This window comes from Nyctereutes procyonoides, unplaced genomic scaffold (assembly GCF_905146905.1).
Source record: "Nyctereutes procyonoides isolate TBG_1078 unplaced genomic scaffold, NYPRO_anot_genome, whole genome shotgun sequence".
Taxonomy (NCBI): Eukaryota; Metazoa; Chordata; class Mammalia; order Carnivora; family Canidae; genus Nyctereutes; species Nyctereutes procyonoides.
Window position 1 is genome coordinate 38,641,867 of NW_026575052.1, and position 26,205 is coordinate 38,668,071.

The window sequence follows — 26,205 nt, forward strand, 5'->3', positions numbered from 1 at the left end:
TAGGGAGATAAAGCCGAACATTGTTAAGAGATATTTGGGAAGGAAGAAATGATAGGGCTTTTGGAAAGGTATTTATTAGAGGTAGTGTCTAGGAGAGAAGAAAGTATGGAGGGTGCCTCTTGGGCTTGTAGTTGACAAAATGGATGCAGTTCTTCCACCTCAGTGGAGGGGATGGGAAGAGGGTGAATCTGGGTCCATGGCTATGAATATTGGGATGTTTCAGGATATAAGACTGTGGAGAGTAATCTTATTTAATTCACACGGTAGGTAGATTAGAAAACTCAAGTTAATTATTAAATTTATACCCTTGACTGTTGATTCAATATAGAAAATAGGGGGACACTTTTATTGAAATTAAAAAAAAAATCCTGTGAGTTTAACTCCAAGCTGTCTTCACCAGATCTACAAGTTGCATTTATTTACTTAAAATTTTTATATGGTATCCCTAGTATATTTCTGGAAACTGATGCTATAATGTGGTTAGTTTTGATCTATATTTTTATATTGTTCCTGAACCAAGTAAAATACATAATTTTAAAATTTATTAATAATTATTTTCCTAAAATTATTTCAAAGTAAGTGAAATAGCATAAACTATATTAATTTAAAGTAAATCAAAGCACTTAAGCTGTTTATTAAATTGAAAATGTCTGAATGAATTGAGTATCACTAATATTTTCAAACATTAGGGTGAACTAACATGCAACCTTTTATAATAAGTGGACCTAAATTTACGATCAGTTTATCATGTTATTAGAAATATGAATCATTTAAAATTTTGCTATTGTGATTCACAAGTTTGTCTATGACAAGGAAAAAAGTTCACAAATTTAAAAAATGGGAAACTATTCTACAGTATATTGCACATCAAATATCAAAAGCAAATACCTTAAGCTTTAGATTCCTGACTTACATAATTGTTCTAACTGTCCACATCATTTGTTTTTAGAATACATGGTATTAATATTAATAATTATTATAATTAATATTGTAATTACGTGTTAATATTAATACATTGAAATATCAAAAGCAAGTACTTTAAGCTTTACATTTCTGACTTACATAATTTTTCCAACTGCCCACATCATTTATTTTTAGAAAACATGGTATTAATATTTATCTCTCATAAAAATGGCTTCACCAAATTTTATAGGACTTGTAAACTTTATAGAGTTTCTGGCATATAATTTCTTCTTGTAGTTGGAAGAGAACTTAAAGATCTTCTGACTCAACCCTTTTATTTTGCTGATAAGGAAATGGAGATGGAAGTCAGGAGAGATGAAATGACTTGCTTGAAAGGTGGCTTGATTTAGTTGAAAAAAATATGACAGCTTTAACATCATACAGAATTGGGTTCAAAATCTGGCTTTTTCAACTTTCTGGCTGTGGGGCATTTGACAAATTTCTGACTCCAGTCATCTAACAGGCGATGGGAAATGCCATTAACACATAATGCTTGGTACTTTAAAGGTACCTGATGAGTTCTCTCTGCCTTTGCCCTAGACACCATAACTTGTAAGTGAGGGAGACTCCCTGTGTTCTTTCCTTTCTGTGCTTCTTAAAGTGTAGTCAAAACTGGGATTTAAAAAAAACAAAAACAAACAAACAAAAACAACTATCTCTTACCTGCTTTAACGTATTTCAAATGCCCGAAAAATGCCAGTGTTGGAAAAACCTTGTCATCCAGATGAAGTTCTGTAAAAATGAGGGCTTTCAAGGAGAGAACAAATGAAAAATAAAATACAAAACAGATAATCACTTAGGTAGCATCTGCTTCTTTAAAAACTCTATTTTTCTGATTTAATAATAATTATAAACAGCAAGAGAAGAAAAGGAAAACCCTGGGTTGGGCAGATGACCCTTTGAAATGTTTATTTCTAACAGGAAGTGTTGCAGTAGAAAATTCTCCCATCAGTTTTGTGATATGTACATTCTCCCTCTTTTTAAGGTTTTCAGGCCACTTCTTAGTGGACTGACATTTCATTTTCACATGTCTCATCTAAAGTTCTTGTGACTTCTTAGGGTTTTATACCTCTTGGGGCACTTAAGGTCACATTTGTTTTTTTCTGGCTGGTTCTTTGTCCATACGCTGAAAGAACAGAGCATAAACAGTATTGTCCCTGTGCTAACCTTTCAAAGGGTCTTTGCCATCTGTGGAAGCTGGGGACAATTCTTGCTGTTCTGAATGCAGCTTTAATGGGACAGAACAAGTCTCATTTGTACAACCATTATAGTTTTTTGCGGTTTTGTTTTAAAACCATCCTTAGTGAGATATATAGAAAATACACACATGGTGTAAGTTTCAAAGCAGGGAAATCTCATGTAGAAGGGAAGCCTTATTTTTGTTTACTATTCCGAGTTATAATGGATCAACTCATTTCTCTATTTAAGCCTTGCTTTCTCCTGACTCAAGTATGTTGTCATGAAGTCATCTAATTTTATTCCAGAATTTATTCTAAAATTCTAGAATTTTATTCTATAACTATCCTAGTTGTAAACATCTAGGATTTTTTTCCTTCTACCTACATACATAGCAATTTAGTACAGAAGCAGAGTAATTAATAAAGAATATGCTTTTTGAAGCTGTTAGAGAATTTCTTGAAAAAGTGCTCTAGCAACAGCTCTGCTTTTAATTAAATGGTTTAATTTGCTACAGTGGTCAAAACTCTCCCACAACCCTTTAGCATCTCCTGTTAACTCTAGTGGGTCTTTTCAGTCCACTGGTCCCAAGGAGAAAGGAGCCATTTACAGCAAGCCCAGCATCACATCCATGACTCAGATTTTCCTTGGCATTTCTCCAGTGAAATATTGATAGAGTATAACTTTTCTGAGGTTAAAGATTTAACTCTAGCAGCTTGCATTTCTGTTGAAAATAATTTTTTAAATAATAGACGTACTCTTCTTTGCTTTAGAAGCAATGATCAGGATAGCCTAACATTAGGTTCTGAAACTCTTCAGTATTGTAATATGCTTTCACTGATCTAGATTTTTTTCTGTCTTTCTGGTATAAGGAAGCCAATGTGATCAAGTATAGCAATCTCAAAGTTGGGCTTCAAAAAGAAAATATTAGGACTCCTCTTATTTTTAAAAGATTTTATTCATTTGTTTGAGAGAGAGAGAGAAAGAGAGAGAGAAAGAGATAGAAAAAAAGTGAGAGAGAGCATGAATGGAGAGAAAAGGGAGAAGCAGGCTCCCTGTGAGCAGGGAGCCCGATGTGGGGCTCAATTCCAGGACCCTGGGATCATGATTGGAGCCGAAGACAAACACATAACCACTGAACCACTCAGGCACCCTAGGACTCCTATTTATATTTACTTTCTAATGTCACCTTTTTAAAAATCTCAACTTTTTGTATATGTTTGATAAATACACAGATGTACATGTGTGCAATTGATAAATACATGAATTGGGAAAATATATTCAAAATATTTTTCCTGAGAGGGATATATAATCAACATAGTTTAGAGGCCATTCTTTGCAGTGAAAAAAAGAATAGTTTTTGAATGCAGATACCTGGATTCAATCCTCTGATCCACTAGTGCTTAAAGATCTGACCGTTAGTAAATTACTTTTTTTTTTCCTGAGTCTTAGGGCCTACGTGTGTAGAAAAGAAAAAGTATATCATAATGAAGGGGAAAACATTTGTCACATAGTAGTTGCTTGATAAATTCAATCTGGAGGTTTGCAGATGCTCTTTTGTAGCTACAGAGCTAAGTGATAGTATCTGGCCCATAAATGAATCGTTTGGAAACAACAGGAAATGAAGTGCATTCCTCTCACTAAAAAGGTTCAAGCTCCCAAGACAGTTTAGTCAATTTCCATATTATGCAAAAGATTCAGGCATACAATGAGTGGTTAAACAGGGTAAGGGTTCATTTCCTGCCAGTTATGAATTTCTATGACTATAGGCCATGTATTCATAAATTGAATTGAAGGTCATTTTCCAAATAAATACAGAATCAAGGTGTTGGGGCAAAAGAGAGTATTACTCTGCTTAGTTGCCTTAAAAATACTATAGACTGTTTAGTGTTTAGGGTTTAAGTGAAAAATGTATTTTCTTAGAGTTCTACAGGATGGGAAGTCCAAGATCATGGTGCTGGCCTATTCAGTTCCTGATGAGAGCTCTCTTCCTGGCCTTCTCATTGTGAATTCATTTAATCCAATTACCTCCCAAAGACTCCAATCTCTAAATGCTATTATCACCCTTGGGTATATAGGACATCAAGATAGGAATTAGGGGGGGTGACACAAATATTCCTTCTATAACAGAGTTTGATATTCCTTTTTATTTTATTTTTAGATTTTGATCATAACACGTGTACTTTTAAATCTCCATCACCCATTTTACCCATCCCCCACTGTCTCCCCTCTGGTAATCATCAATTCTCTATAGTTAAGAGTCTGTTTCTTGATGGATCGCTCTCTCTTTTTTTTTCCTTTGTTCCTTTTTTTGTTTGTTTCTTAAATTCCACAAATAACTTAGATTATATGGTATTTGTCTACCTCTGACTTATTTTCCTTAGCACTATACTCTCTAACTGTATCCATGTCACTGCAAATAGCATGATTTTATTCTTTTTTTTGGCTGAATAATATTCCACCATATATTTTATATATGATATATATATCTATATCTACCTATCTATATATCTCTATCCATCCATCCTTCCATCATTGTTGTTGTGATTTGCATTTCCCTGATGGTGAGTGATTTTAAGCATCTTTTTATGTGTCTGTTGGCCACCTGTATGTCTTCTTTGGAGAAATGTCTGTTCATGTCTTCTGCAATATATATATATATATATATATATATATATATATAGTTATAGTTATAGTTATAGTTATAGTGTATTTTTAAATCAAAGGTTATTAGAAAACTGGAAAACAATGTGGAATTTCCTCAAGAAATTAAAAATAGAGGTCCCCTGTGATGCCACAATTGCACTACTTGTATCCTTTACCCAAAGGATACAAATGTAATCCAAAGGGTCACTTGCACCCCAATGTTTATAACGCAATGTCCACAATACCCAAACTATGCAAAAATCCCAGATGTCCATCCTCAGATAAATGAATAAAGAATACACACACACGCATACACATACACACACACTGGAATATTACTCAGCCATCAAAAAAGGATGAAATCTTACCATTTATATCGATGTGAATGGAACTGAAGGGTATTGCGCTGAGTGAAATAAGTCATTCAGAGAAAGATAATTATCATATGGTTTCACTCATATGTGAAATTTAAGAAACAAAACCAGAGGATCATAGGGGAAGGGAAGGAAAAATCAAATAAGACAAAATCAAAGAGGGAGATAAACCATAAGAGATTCTTAACTCTAGGAAATTGAGGGCTGCTGGAGGAGAGTGGAGGGGAGGATGAGGTAACTGGGGGATGGGCATTAAGGAGGGCATGTGACGTAATGAGCACTGGGGTGTACATGCAACTGCTGAATCACTGAATTCTACATCTGAAACTGATGATATGCTGTATGTTAACTAATGGAATTTAAATAAAATAACTAAAAAAATTTTAAAGTAACTTTCCATAAAGTATCTCTGTTGGTATTCTCTGAACTCATGAATTTTCATAAATCTTCTCATCTGGTAGGATGAACTGGATAAGTTTTAATTCTTCATTAATCAGTTCTCTTATGTATTGAATTCTAATGTATCTTGTTGTATTTTACATTAAACTCTCAGTTTTCTAGTATCATGTATAATTTTCTTCCTACCAGTAGGAGAAATTCAAAATCTCTTCTGCTCAATTGGATTTGTTAGTTTCTTGATGAAATTGCCCTCTGTTTGACTTCAGATTCTTTTGGATGCTCTACATTTGGATAAAATTGGCACTCACCAGATGTCTTTTAATTGAAGTTCTCTGTTCTTTTTTGATAGAATTGTTGTTTAGTATTTATTCAAAACTAGAAACAAATCCTGGATGTTTGGAGGGTACAGGATATCTGGATTTTTTTTTTTGCATGTTGAATTGAAAGCCCACCTAAATTGGCTGTCAGTTTTTTGAGTCTAGAGCTAGACACCCATCTGATGAAATATGCCCCACAGCCTTCCTAGAATGGCCACTTTGCCTGGAAGCCTTTAAAAATGTTGTCCAAGATTTATGAACCAAATTTATCTTATGCTTTAAAAAAACCTTTTTCCCGTTGTACTTTTATATTGCTGAGTTTGGGGAATTGCTCTTTTCATGAATCTGGGTAAGTAATTTATACTATTTCAGAACCTTAGTGTCTGCCTAGAGAGAGCAGAGCAGAAAGAAACTTGGTAAGGATAATACATTTTGTATGGCATTGCAGAGGTATCTACATTTATTATTCCTCATAATTACCCTATAAGATTGATTGTTTTGGTAATTTTATGGCTAAAATAAAAATAATGGTTCCCTTCCCAGACTGCTCTCCTTTCTCTATTGTATCAGTCACCACCTAAGTACAATATTACAAAAATTGTCACAAGTTGGGGTACCTGGGTGGCCTAGGCGGTTGAGCATCTGACTCTTGAATTTGGCTCAGGTCAGGATCTCAAGATTGTGAGATCCAGCAGCCTGCATTGGGCTCTGCATTCAGTGGAGAGTCTGCTTGCATGCACACTCTCTCTCAAATAAATAAATAATCTTTTAGAAAAGTTGTCACAACTTAGGATCCTGATAAAGTTAAGTGTATGGAAACTGGATTTTTCCCTTGTGGTCACTCATCAGAATTCAAAGAAAGTCAGAGGAGATACTATAGGTAAAGCTACTTTGAAAAGTGTAAGGGTACAAAGCAAAACCAAAATAATAGTCTTTTTTAAAGATTATTTATTTATTTATTCATGAGAGACACACAGAGAGATAGAGAGAGAAAGGCAGAGACATAGGCAGAGGGAGAAGTAGGCTCTGTATAGGGAGCCCAATGTGGGACTCGATCCTGGGACTCCAGGATCACACCCTGAGCCCAAGGCAGATGCTCAACTGCTGAGCCACCCAGGTGTCCCCAAAATAATAGTCTTGCTTGTGTTTTTATTCGCCAGAAATTGGAAGAATGACTTGTAGTTTTAGAGGTTTCATTTTTTTATTATTATTATTCCTTCTTTCCTGCTTGTGCTCTTTACAAGATTCAGCAAATGTTTATTGAGTGGTTACTATGTGTCAGGAGCTGTGCTGGGCTCTGGTGAGCCAATGGTGAGTGAAATAGTCATGGTCTCTCCCTTCATAGAATATTTGACAGCTTAACTTACATTTTTAATGATTTTATTGCTTTTATTTTATCCTCCTCCCCACCCTAGTCTGAACCTCTCAAGTCTATCCCACTTTAATCTTTAATTCTTGCCAGGGGGTCTAAATTCTGGTCCCTCTCACACCTCCATGTACTTATCTTCATCACATTGTGGGTAACTTGTTTGGCAGAGATACTATGAGCTGTGAATAATGTGCCATAATTGTCAATTATACTCATTGTTGCAGAAGCATAGATTATTTTAGAACAGTTAAAAAGAATCATTCTCAGATAATCAACAATAGTACAAGAATAGCTGAGAGTAAACTGAAAGTATGGAGGAAAGGTCTGAAAGAATAAGGACTGATCACCAACTATTTTCCTTGAGATCAATCACAGGACAATTTTAGTGGCCGAAGTCCATCATTACACAGTTGTCTGAGAAAAACCTCCACTTTTTTTCAGTATTGTGATGTGTTTGCTATTTCATTTTTGGACAATTTCAAGTTGGAGTTGAATTCCGTATGATTATGTTCCAGAAATAATTGCATATGTTGTACTTAACAATGTATAAACACCAAAATACATAAAAATAGGAGGAATCTCATTGAATTGATAATAACTATTCAAGAATAATTCCTGCAGACAGTATCGTTCTGTAGCAAAGTGAAATTATGAAGAAAAGCATAATAATTTGATTAGGTTTTATAGTAGTAGTATTTTTTTCCAGAAAAAAAATACTTTTAAAAGCCTTTTAACTATAACCAATTTTCTATTTTAAAAATTAGAGTTAAATATCACTTTTCACTATTGAACAGGCTACCTGTTAGCCAAGGTTTTATTTTTTTTTTTTTTTTACAATCCTGAGGTCTTTTATTTTCTTTACAGTTATCATGCCATGAATTCATAGGGAATGGGTTCCAGCAGTTCAGGCTCCTTTCCATTGGTTCTCACAAAGTGTGCTTCTCTGGGTGGGGCAGGCTGGCGCTTCAGTTGGACCCAAGTACCTTTCTCTTTGGCTTCCTTCTTTTTCTGATCATTTTCCTTCACACGCTTCAGGAAGCTATCTCGGCTCTTTGAGTGTTTAATATGCTCAATGCGGACATTAATTCTCTTGGCAAGAATCTTGCCCTTAACTTGTTTGTTTACAACAATGCCAACAGCATGCTGAGTAACATTGTAGACCCTTCCAGTTTTGCCATGGTAACATTTGTGGGGCATTCCTTTTTGAACAGTGCCCATTCCCTTGATGTCCACAATATCACCTTTCTTATAGATTCGCATGTATGTGGCCAAAGGAACAACTCCATGTTTTCTAAAAGGCCTAGAGAACATGTAGCGGGTACCTCTCCTCTTTCCCTTTGTGTTGGTCATTTTGGCGAATTACTGGAAGATGGCGGTTCCGGCCGAAAGGTAGCCAAGGTTTTAAAGGTTAAAAATAATTTCAGTTAAAATTATTGGTGTGTTTCCCAAGATCAGTACTTTCAAGGGCAGCAGGGGTGTGGTCTTTAGGGTCCTGGTTTATAGACTTGGCTTTGCCACTTTGTATCTATGTCGTAGGTAGGAGAAAGGAAGATGAGAAAACTATACATAATTAGGTTATTATCACATGCTCCCAATATCTGTGATGATTGTTACAAGGGTAAAATGAGAAAATAGTACCGAAAGCACATTACAAAATAAAAATAAACAAAAAGCCAAACCAACCTAGCAAAAAACAACCCCAAATAATCTTATATAATATTTAGTCACATATGCTTCTGTACCAAGTAATTTAAGTCTTGGGGTTTTTCGAAAAACTAGAATTGATCCATCAGCAAACAGAGTAACATAGAACAACCTTACTTTTATTGTTGAAAAAGGTCAGTCTGTCAGTTCCCATGTTCTCCTAAATTGCGCATATGAAAAACCAGGATGCCAAGGCCAAGGAAGATTAATTGTTAGTTAGAGCCTCCTACCCTGCTTTCCAGTTCCTTATATCACCTAGGTTGGGTCACTTACCACACACATGGAATTACAGGCAGAGCCCAATTTATAGCAGTGTCTGGGACTATGACATTTCGCTTGTGATTCAAGGTCATGTTTGTCCTTCCCCTTACTGTTTTTACTACTGTAGCAGTCTAGACTTCTGTTTTGGCAATATTGTTTCTGTGTCAATGATTTGGACTTGTTTATAGCCCTCAACATCCTGACTTTAATTCAGTCAGTAGTATTTATTAAGCTCTCACCAGCTATATGACTGCATGAAAGCAGTCATACCCCACAGAGCTGTGCACTAAATGGTACCCCAGAGGTTCAGAGAGTTAGCACTCCACCAAGTCATATCCAGGTTATGGGTTTAAGTTTTTCAGAGAATCTAGATCACTAAGCATTAAAAAACAAATGTATTACAGCTACTGAAAACCAGAACACCACAGCACCACAATGAAAACTATCTTTTCAACAGACTCATTGAAAACAAAAGGATGTAAGCTTTAGAGGCCTTCATCTCTGCTTACTGCATGTGCTTTAAACTATTAATTTTTTGTATTTCCAGATGGAGCCATTACCTACTATTAATTTACAAGCGAGGTTGCATTTAATAGCATATGAATCATATCAAGAGAGACTTAGAAACTGCTCAGAAGAATATTCAAAGATAAACAAGAGTTGAGAAAAAGATGAGAACTCTCAAGTGTGTATGTCTATAGAAACTTAAAAAGCAAAAGATTCCCCCCCTGCCCCATTTGTTCATGCAGGAGTCAACATGTATTCCCTTGGCCAAAATGATTGAAATAATTGGCAGAGTGGTCAGAGAGGAGCATGTCCTCCAGTGGGTAGTATTGTTGTCTATTCAGAACACATGTAACTTTATAACTTTCTAATAGGTTTTCCAATGTTGGGGCAGTCTTTTCTGAAGAAATTATGAGATGGTCTTACAATGGGATCTTTTTTTTTAAGATTTTATTTATTTATTTATGAGAGACACACAGAGAGAGAGATAGAGGCAGAGACACAGGTAGAGGGAGAAGCGGGACTCGATCCCAGGACTCTGGTATCATTCCCTGAGCCAAAGGCAGACATTCAACCACTAAGCCACCCAGGTGTCACGATCTTTCAGGTTTTGATCAAGTTTTATGGTTTTTCAAATGGATATTGTTGTTAATACCATAATATAACTTACAAGAAACTTGAATATCTTAATTTATGATTTTAACTTACTGCTATTATGTTTATAAATATGTTTGTGATGTACATATAGGCATAAATATAGATAAACATAGGCATAAAGGGCTGTACATATAGACATAAATGAGGAAGATTAACACATTGTAATTGACATCTGCTTATTTAAAACCAAAGTTACATACTCTCATTAAAGTACTACATATCCTTCATTAAGTTATCTTGCAATTTAATTTCATAAATTCTTACCAATATGTGACCTTGGGTGAGTTACCTTGCTCGTCTGTATTTTATTGATTTGGAAAATGACAGTAGTAGATTAAATGAATGGGAGGATTTCTTTCTGAGACTTTGCATATATTTCCAATCAAAACAGGCTGACTAAAGATTTTTCACATTTGATGCTTATAGTCAAAGTATAGATAGATTCTGGCTCTCCTTTCGATCCAAAATATAAACATGATCCTGATTAATGAATTGAGCTCATTAAGTATCTGCCAACTATGCAAAAACACTGTCTCTGTTGGATATCTGTCACCTTTAAGGGTGCATGGTATTAAAAAGACCCTTACTTCACTGAGAATTGAAAGAATTATTTTAAAGTTATTGCTGCTTTAAACATTAATCCTTTAACTACCCATGCTGCCAATGGAGAGGTAAAAACAAGGTTGTAGTATTTTGGGTGGTTCTGTTTTGAAAAATATATAAATCTTTTTAATTTATATTCTAAAGAGAGCATCTTTGCCCAGTTCTCTGCTGATAGCCACCATATTGACCCCCACAGGTCACCTGTGGTGACATCAAGCCTGTCCCTTCTCTATTAGCAGAGAGCCCTCTGAACTGTTGGGCCTGAGGGTGAATAATATAGTTTCTCCCTTCCTCCCTTGAAATACAACCAGTTCCAGGTTGTCATATGCAACCAGACTTTAATGAATGCTGAACAAAATGGGAGAAAACCACAGTATAGGAAAGAAAATCCTTACAATTGAGTACAAGAAATGATCGTTCCTGACATTTATAGAAATAACCTGTTACTGAGTCTTTTTCTTTCTTAGTCAATAACCTACCCCTCAGTTGCTTTGCTTATCTCCCATGTGAAATGCCTCTTTTCTTGTATCCTACCTGGTGCCCAGGTTCTGGACTCCCCTGAGACCCAGGAGAAACTCCTCATTCCAGTCTAAGTAAACATAATAATTTACAAAGGTACAACTCTACCCACATGAAAATTCCTTCTACAATTTCCTTCAGAGCAATTTAATTGGAATATGTACATTCGAGGCAAGGACTTTAGCCTGCTTTGTCATACCAAAGAAGCTGGACCAAAACCTTTCCCTTTAGGGGAATACTTGCTGTTATTCCTGCCAGCTTTTTCCATTTAGGCCTTAAAGCATGTTAGTGTCACTTCTCAGCCAAGAGTACTCCCATTCCACTGAACATATGCAAAGGCACTGCATCTTTAGTACATCCAACCAGTAACCATTTTCACCAAATCCCTATCACTTGTATTGTTTCAATAAGATAACCAAAATGTATTAATTTTAGAATACTGGGGAATTCTGGAGTGAATTGTCTAGCTTCTGCTTTAAGCTCAGAGATGTACAGAGCTTCAAAGAGTGCCATTCCCTCCTTTCCTATAAAGAGATAGCTGGAAAAAAATGACACATCAATAATTTAAAAAATCCATCAGAGAACTGAGGCTACAAGACCATCAACCAGCCCCAAATATAGGAAGAAAAAGGCAACTGTCAAGAAGGAGAAAGAGGATGCCACTATTTGTTTACATCAGGCAGACATCACCAGATGCCATATAAACCAGTAAGGAGATTCAGCTAAAACTTCTATTGAATTGCTAACAGCTGAGTGTGAGCTCACATGAGAGTATGGACACATTTGGAGGGCTTAAATTGAGGAGCTATCCTTCATTGGGCTTTTCCTCCACAAACTTTACTAGGTGCTCACTGGCAAGATTGAGGAGGAGAATAGCAGCCACAAGTGAAACTAGACCATTTTCTCCAATGGAATATAAGAGTTAATTAGCAAAGACGAAGAGCAAAAACAACTGCTGACTTAGGGGACCGGAATAAATCCATTGGTGAGGAAGGTAATGGGGGAAAAGCTCCCTCTTTAGGGGCAAGATTAGAATATGTGCCAGGGCCAGCACTACAATTGGAGGATGGGCAGCATACTTATGAGACCCAGGGACACAGTACCTACCTCAGGCTGAGGCTACATGAGAACATCAAGTAACCCTCTTCCTCTCTGATCCTCTATGTCCTAACAAGCACTGAGTAAAATTAATAGTGGAATACGGCTGCAAGAGTGTCAAGAGGCAGATTGCCTGAAGCCCAACATAAAGGGAAGACGCAAAACTAAGCGTGGAGTAGATATTAAAAAAATAACCACTGGAAAGCCGTTCAACAAAACTAACCACATGATATCACTAGAGAACACTACGGTACACTGTGGTTTATCATAACAAAAATCCTCAAATCCAGTCCAATTCCTGACTGAATTAATTCAAATTCCTGTTTAAAGGCCTACAAGAAGGAAAAGCATTCTCACTTTAAGCATAGAAATACATTTACCTCAGTATCTACTGTCCTACACAAGCTATCTAGTTTTCAGCAAAAAATGGAGGCATATGAAAATGCAATAGAAAATACTTCAAAGAAACCAAACTATGTACAGAATCATCCCAGATGTGGCACAAATGTTGAAATTATCAGAGAATTTAAAGTAGTTATTATCAATAATTTAAAATCTCTAATGAAGAAGATTGATAACATGAGATCAAATCATTTCAGCAGAGGGATGGAAATTATAAGAAAGAATCAAAAGGAAGTGCTGGAAATAAAAAACACAGAAACAGAGATGAAGAATGTAGTTGAGTTCATTAGTGGACTTAACACAGCTCAGGAAAGAATCAGTGAACTTGAAGATACATCAGTAGTAATTACTCAAACTGGAATTCAAAGAGAAAAAAATGGGAGAGAAAGAGAAGAAGGGTTAGGAGTGAGCAAGAATGCAAGTGTATAGCAGAGCGTCTAAAAATTGTACAATATTAAATGGTATAGCATGTGCATAATTGAAATCACAGAAGGAGAAAATGGGGTAGAAGAAACATTTGAAGAAATAATGACTGAGGATTTCCCAAAGTTAATGACAGACACCAAATCATAGATTTAAAAGCTCAGAGTTCACCAAGCAGTATACATACAAAAATACACACACACACACACACACACACATACATACACACAGAGGCATATCAAAGTTGCTGAAAACCGAGGACAGAAAATGTTGAAGGCAATCAGAGAAAAAAAGATGGTTTGCCTACAGAGGAACAAGGATAAGAATTACAGCAGATATCTCCAGAATCTTTGCAAGAAAGAAGTAGTGAAAGAAAAAAAAAAAAAACCTATGTTAACCCAGAATTCTATACCTAGGAAGAAAATAATTAAAATACAAAGTAACCTTACTTTCTTAGAGTGAACTATTTCAGCTTCCTGTCCTCTCTGACATCCCCAAAGTATCATGCACATATGCTCTTGTATTTTCTGCTCACCTTCTTCATGTCTGAGAGGAGGAAGATGCTCATGGAAGGCCAGCACCTCTATTTCTGTAGAGGACTTGGGTAGTTATCTTCTCCCTTGTACGTGCTCAACTGCAAATTTACTTATCTCTCTTCTATCTCTCCTTTTGACTTTTGTCTATGAAAGACGTTCCAGTTGCTTTAGACATTGCTGGCCACCTGTGTCTCTTTAGACAATTCTGGTATTCTTTTCTGATGGTTATTTATGTATTTTCCTTCTAACCCGTATGTCCCTCAAACAGTACTGATCCCCGACCTTTTGTCTTTGGCCCACATGATGTTCTAAGATAATCTTCTCTTTTTCCCAGTCTTTGGCTGTTTTCTGTTTGATTGTTTCTGAATATCTGTAATTAGCCCAGACTTCTGGTTTTAGTCTCAGAACTGTATTCACCTGTAGGTTGCATATTGATTACATCTATATGATATTTCCCAAACTAGATTCATCCACCATCCTTTCTCTTCTCTAAACATGCTGTTGTTTCTCAATTCTTCCTTATATTTGCTCCCCCAGCCACTAACCCAGTGGCTAAAGCTGGAGCCCTGAGAACCCTCCTCAATCCACTCACTCATAATCCCTCTCAACATTTAAAGAAGCAACAAGTATTATTGCATGTATCACCATGCTAAATACATCTCCTTCAGCCCTCATCCCAACACCACTACCTGGAGATCACCATATTTTTCCTTAGCACACTGGGTCACATCAAAGGGAAATGAAGTAGTGAGGACTAGTAACACTATGTAAGTGTGGTATATGGAAGCTACTAACATTTGCTATATTGTCTATTTCTGTAGCAACTCTTGACTTTTTTCCAATTAGTGTTCTAAGTCTTGTTTTGCATCTTTATCTTTTCACAATTGCTTTGGATTAGAATTTAAGTTAGCTCTTAAAAACTGAATTCCTGTCAAAGGTAGAAGCTGATATTATGTGTATACATTTGTGTGTGTATGTGTAGTTTCTATTATAGCCATTAGTCATCATTCCCTGACTTTTTAAAAGAAGAATAGTTTTAACAGAGGTTGATTATGTATAGGTGGTCTTGTATCTGAGCAAATTGAGTGAAATGTTAGATTTTTATACCATATATCAAATGAAATTAAGACCTAATCTGTGTGGCTAACGTGACTAATAATTTATAGTAGCAAAAAGTAGTTAAGTTTTTCAGTATTTCATCCCAACATTTTCTTATTTTTTTCTCACAAAAACTTAGAGTTTTTAGATAGGCAGTTAATATTTATTTTAATTTTACATAGATTCAAAATCAGTGTTAGTCTGAGTTAGTAAGACTATACAGCTAGTAATGGAGAAATGTATTTCCAGGGCTTTTGACTCCACTTTCCTTACTCTGGTCACCATGCTACTGAGTATACATGTATACTCACATCTATAACTCACGTCTATAACTGTGTAATTGGAGGCATAGCTCATGTGCTAATGCACCCTTACACCGTGCACCTGCTGAAAATAAATGGTAGCCTATCAATTAGAATCTGTATTATAGCTAAATATATGGTTGGGCAATAATGTTATATTGTAAAACTAGATGTTTTGCATTCTGTTCTGTGACAGCAAATAGAGGTTTTTTTTTAATTGTTGTAGTTTATGAAGTCATTTTAATTGTGGATGGTGCCCCTGGACTTGTTAGAAGGGGAGGTTTTATCACAAGGAAGATAAACTCTTTTGTAGAAGAAAGTATTACAGTTTTTTTAACTGGCCTCCTGTTTGCTTGGAAGAGATACAGTTTGGGGAGAGGTATCACCCTAGAGGACTCTGGGAAATGAACAGCTGTGTGAAAGCCACCACAGGGATAGAGCCATGTGGCAGTGGGCGGGGTTCAGGAGAAGGGACTACTGATTATCCCCATAGCAGCAGTGGCCTGTCACAGCCACTTACAGTGGTCCTTCCTTATCCACAGTTTTGTTTTCTCTGGTTCAGAAGCAGATGGACTTCTTTCTGATGTATCATCAGAAGGTCGGGTAGTAGCCTCATGCTATATCACTATACCTAAGTCATTCATCTCCTTCATCTCATCACATAGATCTTTCATCATCTCACGAGAAGAGTGAGTATAGTTATATAGGATATTTTGAGAGTGAGAGAGACCACACTTATATAACTTTTATTACCTTATATAATTGTACTATTTTATTGCTGATCATTTACTGTGCCAAATTTATAAATTAAACTTTATTGTAGGTATGCACATAGAGGAAAAACATAGTATAGATAGGGTTTGGTGCTATCTATGGTTTCAGGCTTCTCCTGGGCTTTGAAACATACCCCAGTGGGTGAAGGCGGACTATTGGTTGAGTTCATAGGATTTAAAGGTTTTGTTTGTGTTATTTATTTTTCTTTTTTCTCAAACTTTTCTTTAAACCTTCCATAATGACAACAGTATTGTAACAGTTTTGTCCTAGGGTATGAGAAGGAAGAGGAGGCCTGAACTCATGCTTGAGACAAGGATGAAAAGAAAGGAGCAGGGAGCAGTAAGGAACCAGTGATGGCAGGAGAACTGGCACAGCAGTTAGGGGGAGCTGTGACAGGTATCACCTAGGTACATGGAAGTGCTTATCCTTTGGGTGTTCCCAAAAATACTGGAGAGGGCGTGGAATACTCCCTGGGTATCTGGTTATTTTACCTTACAAAATAATTTAATAATACAATATTTTATTTGTACAACATATTATTACAAATATTACCAATCTTTGAGTGCCAACAGTCAACACTTTATGCTGGCACTTTCTATATATTTACTCATTTTATTTAGTCCTCAAAATTATTCTATGATATGTACTATTATTATCCATATTTGATGGATGAACAAACTGAGATCCAAAAGGGAGCTGATACATATACATACAGTACCCAAAACATAAATATTTGAAATAAAGCACAGAATATGAGGAAAATGACAAAAATTCTAGGTAGGTCCTGGAATAAAACTTAAGTCAAGGTATTTTAAAATCTTAAAGTTATATGCATACATCTTGATCAAAAGTGGATTTCAGACTTGCTGTCTAGATGCAGGGTGGAAAATATTAAGTTATTCAGTTTCCTTTCTTATAATTTTAAATATATTATAAGATGAAACCTATGCAAATAGCAATTTCTCCAAGATAATTTGCCATACAGGCTGTGTGACCTTTTGAACATGTTTTCCCAGATACTCCGTTTCTACTTAAAGTATGATCTTTTGGATTTGAGTGGATTTGTGCAGGTGGCTAAATAGGTTTTCGTCCCTCTGAGGAAGAGATTTATAAAGCACAGGTGAGTTTTGGAAAAGTAAGAGATTTTATTCAAATCACTACTTAGATGAGTTAACCTTTCCTTCCAACCCACATCAACCAAAGTCTACATCAATATTTCCTCTCTGCAAAAGGTGCTTCTTTTTACATATTCTGCACAACATAATTTCAGGAATCAACTGTGTCTATTTAAAACATAGGGTTTTAAATACTAAAATTTGTATGGAGCCAGAAAAGACTCTAAATAGCCAAAGCAATTCCAGAAAAGCAAAGCAAATCTGGAGTCAGATTCCTGGCTTCAAATTACATTACAAAGCAGTAGTGATCAAGACAGTATGGTACTGGTATACAAGCGGGCATAAAGATCAAGGAACAGATGAGAAAACCCAGAAATGGATCCACAACTTTATGGTCAACTAATCTTTGGCAAAATAGGACATAATATTCATGAGGAAAAGACAGTCTGTTGACCAAATGTTGTTAGGAAAACAGGACAGCCACTTGCAGAAGAATGAAACTGCACCATTTTCTTACACCATACACAAAATGTGAGACAAGAAACAATCAAAATCACAGAGGAGAACACACGCAGCAACCTCTTTGACGTCAGCCCTAGACTTCTTACTAGATATGTCTCCTGAGACAAGGAAAACAGTGGCAAAAATAAACTATTGGGACTACATCAAAATAAAAAGCTTCTGTACAGGGAAGGAAAGAATCAACAAAACTAAATCAACCTATGGAATGGGAGAAGATATCTGTAAATGACGTATCTGATAAAGGGCTAGTATCCAAAATCTATAAAGAACTTTTCAAACTCAGTATCCCCCAAACAAATAATCCAATTAAAAAATGGACAGAAGACATGAACATTTTTCCAACAAAGGCCTCTAGATGGCTAGCAGAAACATTAAAAGATGCTCACCATCACTTTGAACTACAAATCAAAACGACAATGAGATATTACCTCACACCAATCAGAATGGCTCAAATTAACAGCACAGGAAATAACATGTATTGTTGAGGATGCAGAGAAAGGGGAACTCTCTTATTACACACACACACACACACACACACACACTGGAATATTACTTAGCCATCAAAAATAATGAAATCTTGCCATTTGCAATGATGTGAATGGAGCTAGAGAGCATTATGCTAAGCAAAATAAGTCAATCCTAGACAAATACCATATTTCACTCATGGGGAATTTAAGAAACAAAACAGATGAACATGGGGGGGGGGAAGAAGAGACAAACCAAGAAATAGACTCTTAACTATGGAGAACGCACTGATGGTTACCAGAGGGGAGGTGGGAGTAGATTGGTCAAATAGGTAATGGGGATTAAGGAGGACACTTGTGATGGGCACTGGGTGTTGTATGTAAGTGATAAATCACTAACCTGTACATCTGAAACTAATATTACATGGTATATTAACTGGAATTTAAATAAAAATCTTTTAAAAATATAGGGGTTTTCGTTGTTCTGCAAACAATTGCTATCTCATCTCCTTGTATAATTTATTACCTTGTGTTTACAAAGGAACAACAGAGTTTGATTTGTATGATATTGCTTCTGCTTAACCTTTCCATCCAGCTGACTCACACCTCCACACCTGACGATGTCAATTTTATCTTTGAGAGGCGGCCTATTCTTTGCTCCAGATTACCCTCTGGTTTAACATGTGAAGGTAACAATATTTTGCAGCATCTAGAAAATAATTTACGTCAGCAATCATGACCCTGAAATGTGTTGCCAGATACATATTTTGATCACAAAACTTGAAAACATTTCCATGATTAGATTACTGTGTTTTCTATCTTTTATGGCTTTCTATTTCTACTTAAGCCTTCCTAGTTTCCTCTCTCATTTAAAATCAAACTACTTAATATTTTCCTTTGTTATTGCCATTTCCAAATACAAGAAACTAAAGAGTCAGAGATAAATGTATTCTCAGAATTCTATAAACAGTTTATTGTAATTTGGAAAGATGTTCTTTTCTGCTATTTCATCTATTATGTTGTTATAGATCATCTTTGTCACCCTCTGTGTTTCTCTGCATAGTTTTCCTAGAGCATTTTAATTCTCTTATCAAGTGCTCTTTTTTGTGTGTGGACTGAGACCTCATTGTGATAATTGCTATACGCAAAATTTATGTGGTGCTTTTCAGTTTACAGAGTGATTTTCACAAACATTACCTTATTTGAGACTCAAAATAACCTTGTAAATTAGGCTGTGTTATTATCTTCTTTTTCAGACAGGAAAACACTTTTACCAGGTAATGGGGAGGCATTTGAACTGAAGACTTTTAAATCTAAGTCCTGAGATCTGTTTACTCTGTTTTCCTCTTTTTAATTTGCTCCCTTTCCTTCTCAGTCCTTAGATTTAAGCAGACCAGTGTTCAAAAGTCAGCTTCTCAATTACTGGCCATCACTTCACTAAGCTGAGCCCCAGTTGATTCATCCAGAATAATGTAGATTATAATTAATCCATTATGCACACGTAATGAAAACAAAACAAGATCAGGCATGTTAACATATCTTGCACTGTCCCACCTATAATGGTTGTGATAAATGATAGATTTCCTTTCCCTACGCTGCTACTTAATCTTTCTTTCTTCTGAAATTTTAATTTTTTTATGAACTTTCCCCTAGATTACACTCTTTGGAAAAGATCAGTCAGTGTACTTTTTGAGGTGAAAGCACAGCAGAAAGAAAGAAAAAAAACAGTATAGAGTTAAAACTTTGAGCAGTTTTCTATGAAATTAATGTGAAGTTGTGTAAGATACACAACTTTTGTGTAGGATAGTGCAAATTAAAAGTAATTTGTCCGCAAAAAATTAAGTGCTTTGAAATTGTGCCACAATATCCAGAGGAATGGAAGTTAGTGAAATACCTTATTTTATCCTTGTTATCGCCTTCTCTTAATTTCTTCAGAATCTGCTTCTGCCTTTATGAAGGAGAAATGGAGGGATGGTGATACCAAAATAATTCATTTGGACTTGGAAAGTTTTTATGTTTATATCTCACTCAACACAGGCATGTCTCATCTAATAGGGACTTAATGAAAACAATATATTTTTGTTAACAGGTGGATTAACAAAGGGACCAAAAAAGTTGGAGTTAGAAAACTGTCTTATTTCTTCCTTTGTTTCTTTAATTCATTCTTTCCCTTTTTCCATCCTCCAGTAGCAATGAATTCTATCACCTAGATAGACCCAGAAACTGACCTCAGCAAAGAATTCCTTGTGTTCTTTGTGAGGGAAGAGGAATTAGGATGGTAAAAAAATAATTCAGCTGAAAAAAAGTTGAGCTAATTCATAGAAGATTTTTTCCTCCTAAATATTGCATACATTCATGATAATATTAACCAGCAGGGGAGGGATACCTTTTGGGTTGTAAAAAGGTAATTGATCTTTTCTTTCAGAGCTTCCTCATTTTTGTATTCTGCTTAGCAAGGCTTTTCTCCTCCAAGATGATGAATAATTTCACCCATGTTTTCTAGCATTCTTAAGATTTTTCTTTATTCTCCTCAAACTTGGCATACAAATTCATTTCCTTCCAATTGCATTAGATGCTAAAATGAAAGCTATTTGAAGCAGTTTTGGAAGATTAACAATCCTCCGTGGAAGAAGCCTTATACATATTCTGCTAGGTTCTCTCACAGAAGAGGAATGGAGGCCTAGTCAGTAATAATAAGCACAACAAAAGAAGCCTTAGGGAGTGTGCTGAGAAAAAAAATAGCATTCTTTCCTTCTTTTTAATATATTGCATGAGGTACAGCTGCATTACTAATATGTGCCTATGCATAGGTAAGTCCATGTGACCTGCCTACTTAGGAGGGGGTTCATGGAAGCAGGGGTGGTATGAAGAGGTCCTTAATGTCTCAAGGGAGAGGAGCCTGAGGAGGAAAATTGGTTAGAAAAGGGCCAGTGGATTAGTTCCAGGGAGAGATCAGAGAAGACAGGGATAGTGGAGTTGGAAAGATAGTCATCCAAGTCTGTCTGTAGATACTGGGCCCAGCAGAAACTCCACCCCAAACCTCCAGCCAGGATAACACTCCTCTTTACAAGAGTTTGCTTTCAACTCTGCTAGCTCTTTTAGATGTCTGGTTACGTTTTTGAGTGTGAGTTGCCCACATATTGATGCAGTCACTACCAATTGACCTTGGTATAGACACGGTGGGTTACAACCCAAACTAGAGAAGTTCTATGTCAGGGCTTTGGAACTGATGGCACAGCTTTATGGAAAATGAATTGTGCGCACCATCCAGTGACACCCTCAATTAACAGCTGGGTTGTGGTCCTGGGTTCTATCATTCAACTTATATTCTCCTCCATTTCCTTTGGAATCCCAGCATCGTCTAATTGAGCCCAAATTTCTGTTACGTCTTCCTTGACTATGAGTCCTTGTTGACTAAGTCATTTTGCGAGCATATTTTCAGTTTTTTACATTCAGTATTTTGTTGCCTCCATAATGAAGGTATTTACATATAAGGAGCGATGTAGACATTCCACCATATTTTTTTTTAAACTGATATCCCGTTTCTGCACCATTTATTGAATAATTTGTCATTTTAATGGAAGTGGAAGTTTCTGATTGGAAGGAAAATAATTAAGCTTCAGATTTCAATAAGTTTTGGGGTTTTGTCATGTAAAGGAGGTTCCACTCAGACTCCTGAAAAATTCTATTATCAAGGTTCATGTGCTAAACCATGTCTCTGGATTGTTACCTTGTTACATATAAACAAGGGAACGCTTTTGAACATTTTGTTCTTTTGAAAATTTAGTTGTATTTATTTGATGTTTAGTAGTAGTATTTTTAATTTAGAAATAAATTCACTGTTAATCTCTCTTAACCCATTGCTTCATTCATCTTCATAGTGTTGGAAAAGAGACATTTTATTAAATGATGATTTTCCTTAAAAATCTTCTCCCTCTACCTATGTCTCTGCCTCTCTCTTTTTTTAAAAGATGTTATTTATTTACTCATGAGAGACACACAGAGAGAGGTAGGCTCCCTGTGGGGATCCCGATGTGGGACTCAATCCCAGGACCCCAGGATCACACCCTGAGAGAAGGCGGACGCTCAACCTGAGCCACCCAGGCGCCCCCGGAAACTGAAGGGTACTAACGACAGCTTTGAGCTCTTCTGAAGCTAGTAGAGTAATTAAATGACATATTCATTCCTAGGAAAAGGTTTCCCCAACCAATGGATCAGGCTCTACCAGATGGTTGCTTCTAGAATGCTTTCCTCTCTAATCATTTCTCCTCCACTGCAGTGTGCCCAGATCTCCAACAGGGCAGTAAGAATGCCCTGCAAACTGGCTCTTCTTCTCTTTCCTATTCAGTGTCAATTTCTCTTCCCAAAGCTTAACTCTTTCCTGCTTATCTCGTGGCTTGGGGAAGAGGTGAGAAATAGTGCGTCCTCCCATTAAATGTTGGAAGAAATAAGCTTGCTATCTTGGCAGTGCTAAGAGTACATGCATTAAAGGAGGTATCTTTTCATAGTCTTAGTGGGATCAACTGCTGCCTTTCACCCTTACTGCTTTCCACAGCACTGCTACACCTGAGGCCTAGGCTTCTCTGAAGTGAGAAGGACAGTTATTACATAGAATATAATTTGAGATCACCCAGTTTTTTTTCCTCATTGACCTTTTTCTGTCTGTAAAATCAGACACACGTGTGTAACCACATTTGGGTGAGTGTAAAGGTGTATTTCCTAGAGCAAAGACTGCCAGAAATGGCTGCTCAGGAAAACCAAGTTGCTCAGAAGAAATGAATGGTGTGTAGCTAAACTCAAACGGGGAGAAAATATGTAGAAGTGGGTTCAGACAATTCCTCCAGAGGTAAAGATACACAATAATAAATAGACAAAACAAGAGCGATAGAAATAGGAGAATGCAGAGAATGATAACCATAGGGAGGGGGGAAAGGAAGCACACTTTACATTTTATAATAACTTGACCCAAGCAATTTAGGAAACAATTTAGTCCAGGCTATAAGCCAGACTTTCAATTAAAAAGAGTAACTTATGCCTATATACCTCTTTTTCGCTCTTTCAGAATTACCTTGAATTTTAGTTTGGTGGATTTTGGTGCAGCTGTTACTTGATAATAACACATTGTGTTTTTCAATTTACTTAGATTGTTTAAAAAACAGATAACTGGAAACCATCTGTTTATGTTTCTGGGTAATTTGTTCTCAGGACAGGGACTAGGAAGACATGGGTGAAAATCCTGACGTGGAAGCCTCTTGTTAATTTAAGGAGCTGTACGAATTCAGTCTGTAGTACTGGGTGAAAAGGGTGCCAAAGGCTTGGCTTTCTGAGAGAAGCAGCAAATTAATTTCTTTCTTTGTTCTTTTTGGTTGGGGGGCATCTTTCTGATCCTGGCAGTGACTCTCATTTAATATGCATTTCAATTGTCAGGAACAAGTGTTTCAAGTGCCTATTCTCCAGGTGCCCCCAGGAGACTTGGATCAGCCTGTCTGGGAAGGGCTCAGAGACATTTACAGTTAAACAGCTCCCTGGGTGATTCAGACCATAGTAAGGTAGTAGGTATTCCGAGGACCCCACGTGGACTACCAGTGCTTTTGTAGAATGATAAATCTATATCACAGATTTGGGAGGTAAATTCAGGACATATTCTGTAGCTCAGCTGTTACTACCAAGAATTAACATACATACACACAAAACCCCAGAACAACCCAATTAATATAACAACAAAGCAAGTGGCTCACAGCAAAGCAAAACCCAATAATGGATTTTAAACAGGTTCTTAGAGATACAATGGAATCTGATCAACCCCAACTTTTGAGACACAAAAGGACACCTCTGAGTTGATAAGAAGGAATAAGGGAAAACCTTTGAAAGAACCAAGTTAATTTCAGTTATTGTCACCAAGTGCTGGGTTCTGGAAAGCACTATCAATGGTACACAGTGTGCTAATCCGCCATCTCTGGGGCTTGCTGGGCAAATCTGTTCTGCTGAAGTTCCTTTCGCAGCACAGTGCTGTAACTTGTTGAGTCTATGTTCTAGTTTCTTTCATCCTTACTCAAGGTTCTAACTTAAAACTATGTCCCCCTTCACTCTTTCCCCCTGAACTTCTACAGAGCATCATCTGATTTTTGACTGGCTAGAAGTAGGAGATTAGGGTGATTTGTTTTTCCTGAAAATGGTGTTGGGTACTGCTGCCCAGTGTGGTGGACACAGCAAATTGGGGAATAAGCCGCTTTCTCAAGGACATAGATTCTGACATGAATGATGTTTGCAGTTTTGAGAAAGTCATTTCACCTCATGGTGCCTCAGTTTCCTCTGCTGTAAAATAGGGGCAGCAGATAGTGGATATTCCGTGGTCCTCCATGATGCTCGTAGACTGAGAATGTGCTAAGCCCTTTTGTGTGTTCTTGCATATAATCTCACTGCAACCTTCATTTCTGAGGAGGCAGATTGTCATACAAGACCAGTTAAAAAGGGGATCCCTGGGTGGCTCAGGTGTTTATCACCTGCCATCGCCCCAGGGTGTGGTCCTGGAGTCCCAGGATCGAGTCCCATGTCAGGCTTCCTGTGTGGAGCCTGCTTCTCCCTCTGCCTGTGTCTCTACCTTTCCGTCTGTGTCTCTCATGAATAAATAAATAAAATCTTTAAAAAAAAAACCAGTTAAAAAGAAGATTGCTTTCATAGTACCTGAATTCATGCTGCTTACAAGTGGCAGCATGGAATTCTAGCTCATGTCCATTTATTTATTTATTTATTTATTTATTTATTTATTTATTTATTTTAAAGATTTTATTTATTTATTCATGAGAGCCACAGAGAGAGAGAGAAAGAGAGAGAGAGAGAGAGAGAGAGAGAGAGAGGCAGAGACACAGGCAGAGGGAGAAGCAGGCTCCATGCAGGGAGTCCGATGTGGGACTTGATCCTGGGTCTTCAGGATCACACCCTGAGCCAAATGTAGAGGCTCAACCACTGAGCCACCCAGGTGTCCCTAACCCATGTATTTTTCACTAGCTAGAGCTGGGTTTTGAGCTTACTGTCCAATTTGTGTTTGCTTTGTCCTGGGCTGTCTGCTAGCACTTGACTTGGAGTGAGGTATAGGACTGTGGAGGGTAGGAGGAGATTCCGGTGTTGCAGTCACAAGGCCAGAAGTTTGCACAGGGAAGGAAAATCCTTTCTGGGCTTCAAGAAAATGGCTGCTATTCATGCCTCTTGCCATTAGGTGGGGCAGCTGAAGAGTGGCAAAAGAGCTAGCTCGCGCCCTCCCTCCCTTCCTTCTTTCCTTGCCTCTTTTTTCTCTAGTAATAATAATGACCAATTTTCATTTAGCTCTTCTTATGTTCCAGGTACCTGCTAAGCTTTTTATAAGAATTGTTTCAATGAATTAATTCTCCTACAGTTGTCTGAGCAGGTGCAATTACTATCATCTTTTTACAAACAAGGAACTAATATTAAAATTTAAATTAACTTTTAAGGAAACTGGTGGAAGGCCATCTAATAGTAGAGCCAGAACATGAACTTGGTTTGTATGATTTTAAAGCCCATGATCTCAACAAACACATCCTATTGAGGCTACTGATTTGTTTGCCATGCTTTGGTCATAGTTAGCAGAATACTCTACTAGTTTGGGCAAAAGAATCTGGAATTTGTAACCAGGAAGCACAACTTCTGTACTTCTTTTTATTCAGTGCCATTGAGCTGTAACTGCTGAGACTAGGTTATGTTTAGGAGATACCATGTCATGTAAGACAAAGTCCTTGACCTAAAAAAGTAAATGGGAGTTCCAGGATACAGACAGTGTGTGGTAAATCATGCATGGGGTGATATGAGAATGTAGAGGAGGGACTCTTGAGTCTTGGGGGGGGGGCGGCAGGGAAAAGCTTCTGGCATCTCTGTGGGCTTGGGGGACAGAATAGGTATTAGCCAAATGTACAGAATTGGAAGAGCATTTTACAGTGTATCTAGGACTCAATTTTCTCACTCAT

At 36.9% G+C, this 26,205-nt stretch overlaps 2 protein-coding genes across 2 annotated transcripts in view; one reads left to right on the top strand and one right to left on the bottom strand.

Moving 5' to 3' along the window:
• Nucleotides 1-26,205, top strand: part of PDE4D (phosphodiesterase 4D) — a 1,377,381-nt gene that overhangs the window by 289,809 nt on the left and 1,061,367 nt on the right. The gene's annotated exons all lie outside the window — the stretch shown is intronic.
• Nucleotides 8,068-8,635, bottom strand: LOC129513444 (60S ribosomal protein L21). The gene has a single exon (XM_055331407.1). The coding sequence runs from the start codon at nucleotides 8,592-8,594 to the stop codon at nucleotides 8,112-8,114; it is 483 nt and encodes a 160-aa protein (XP_055187382.1). The 5' UTR covers nucleotides 8,595-8,635; the 3' UTR covers nucleotides 8,068-8,111.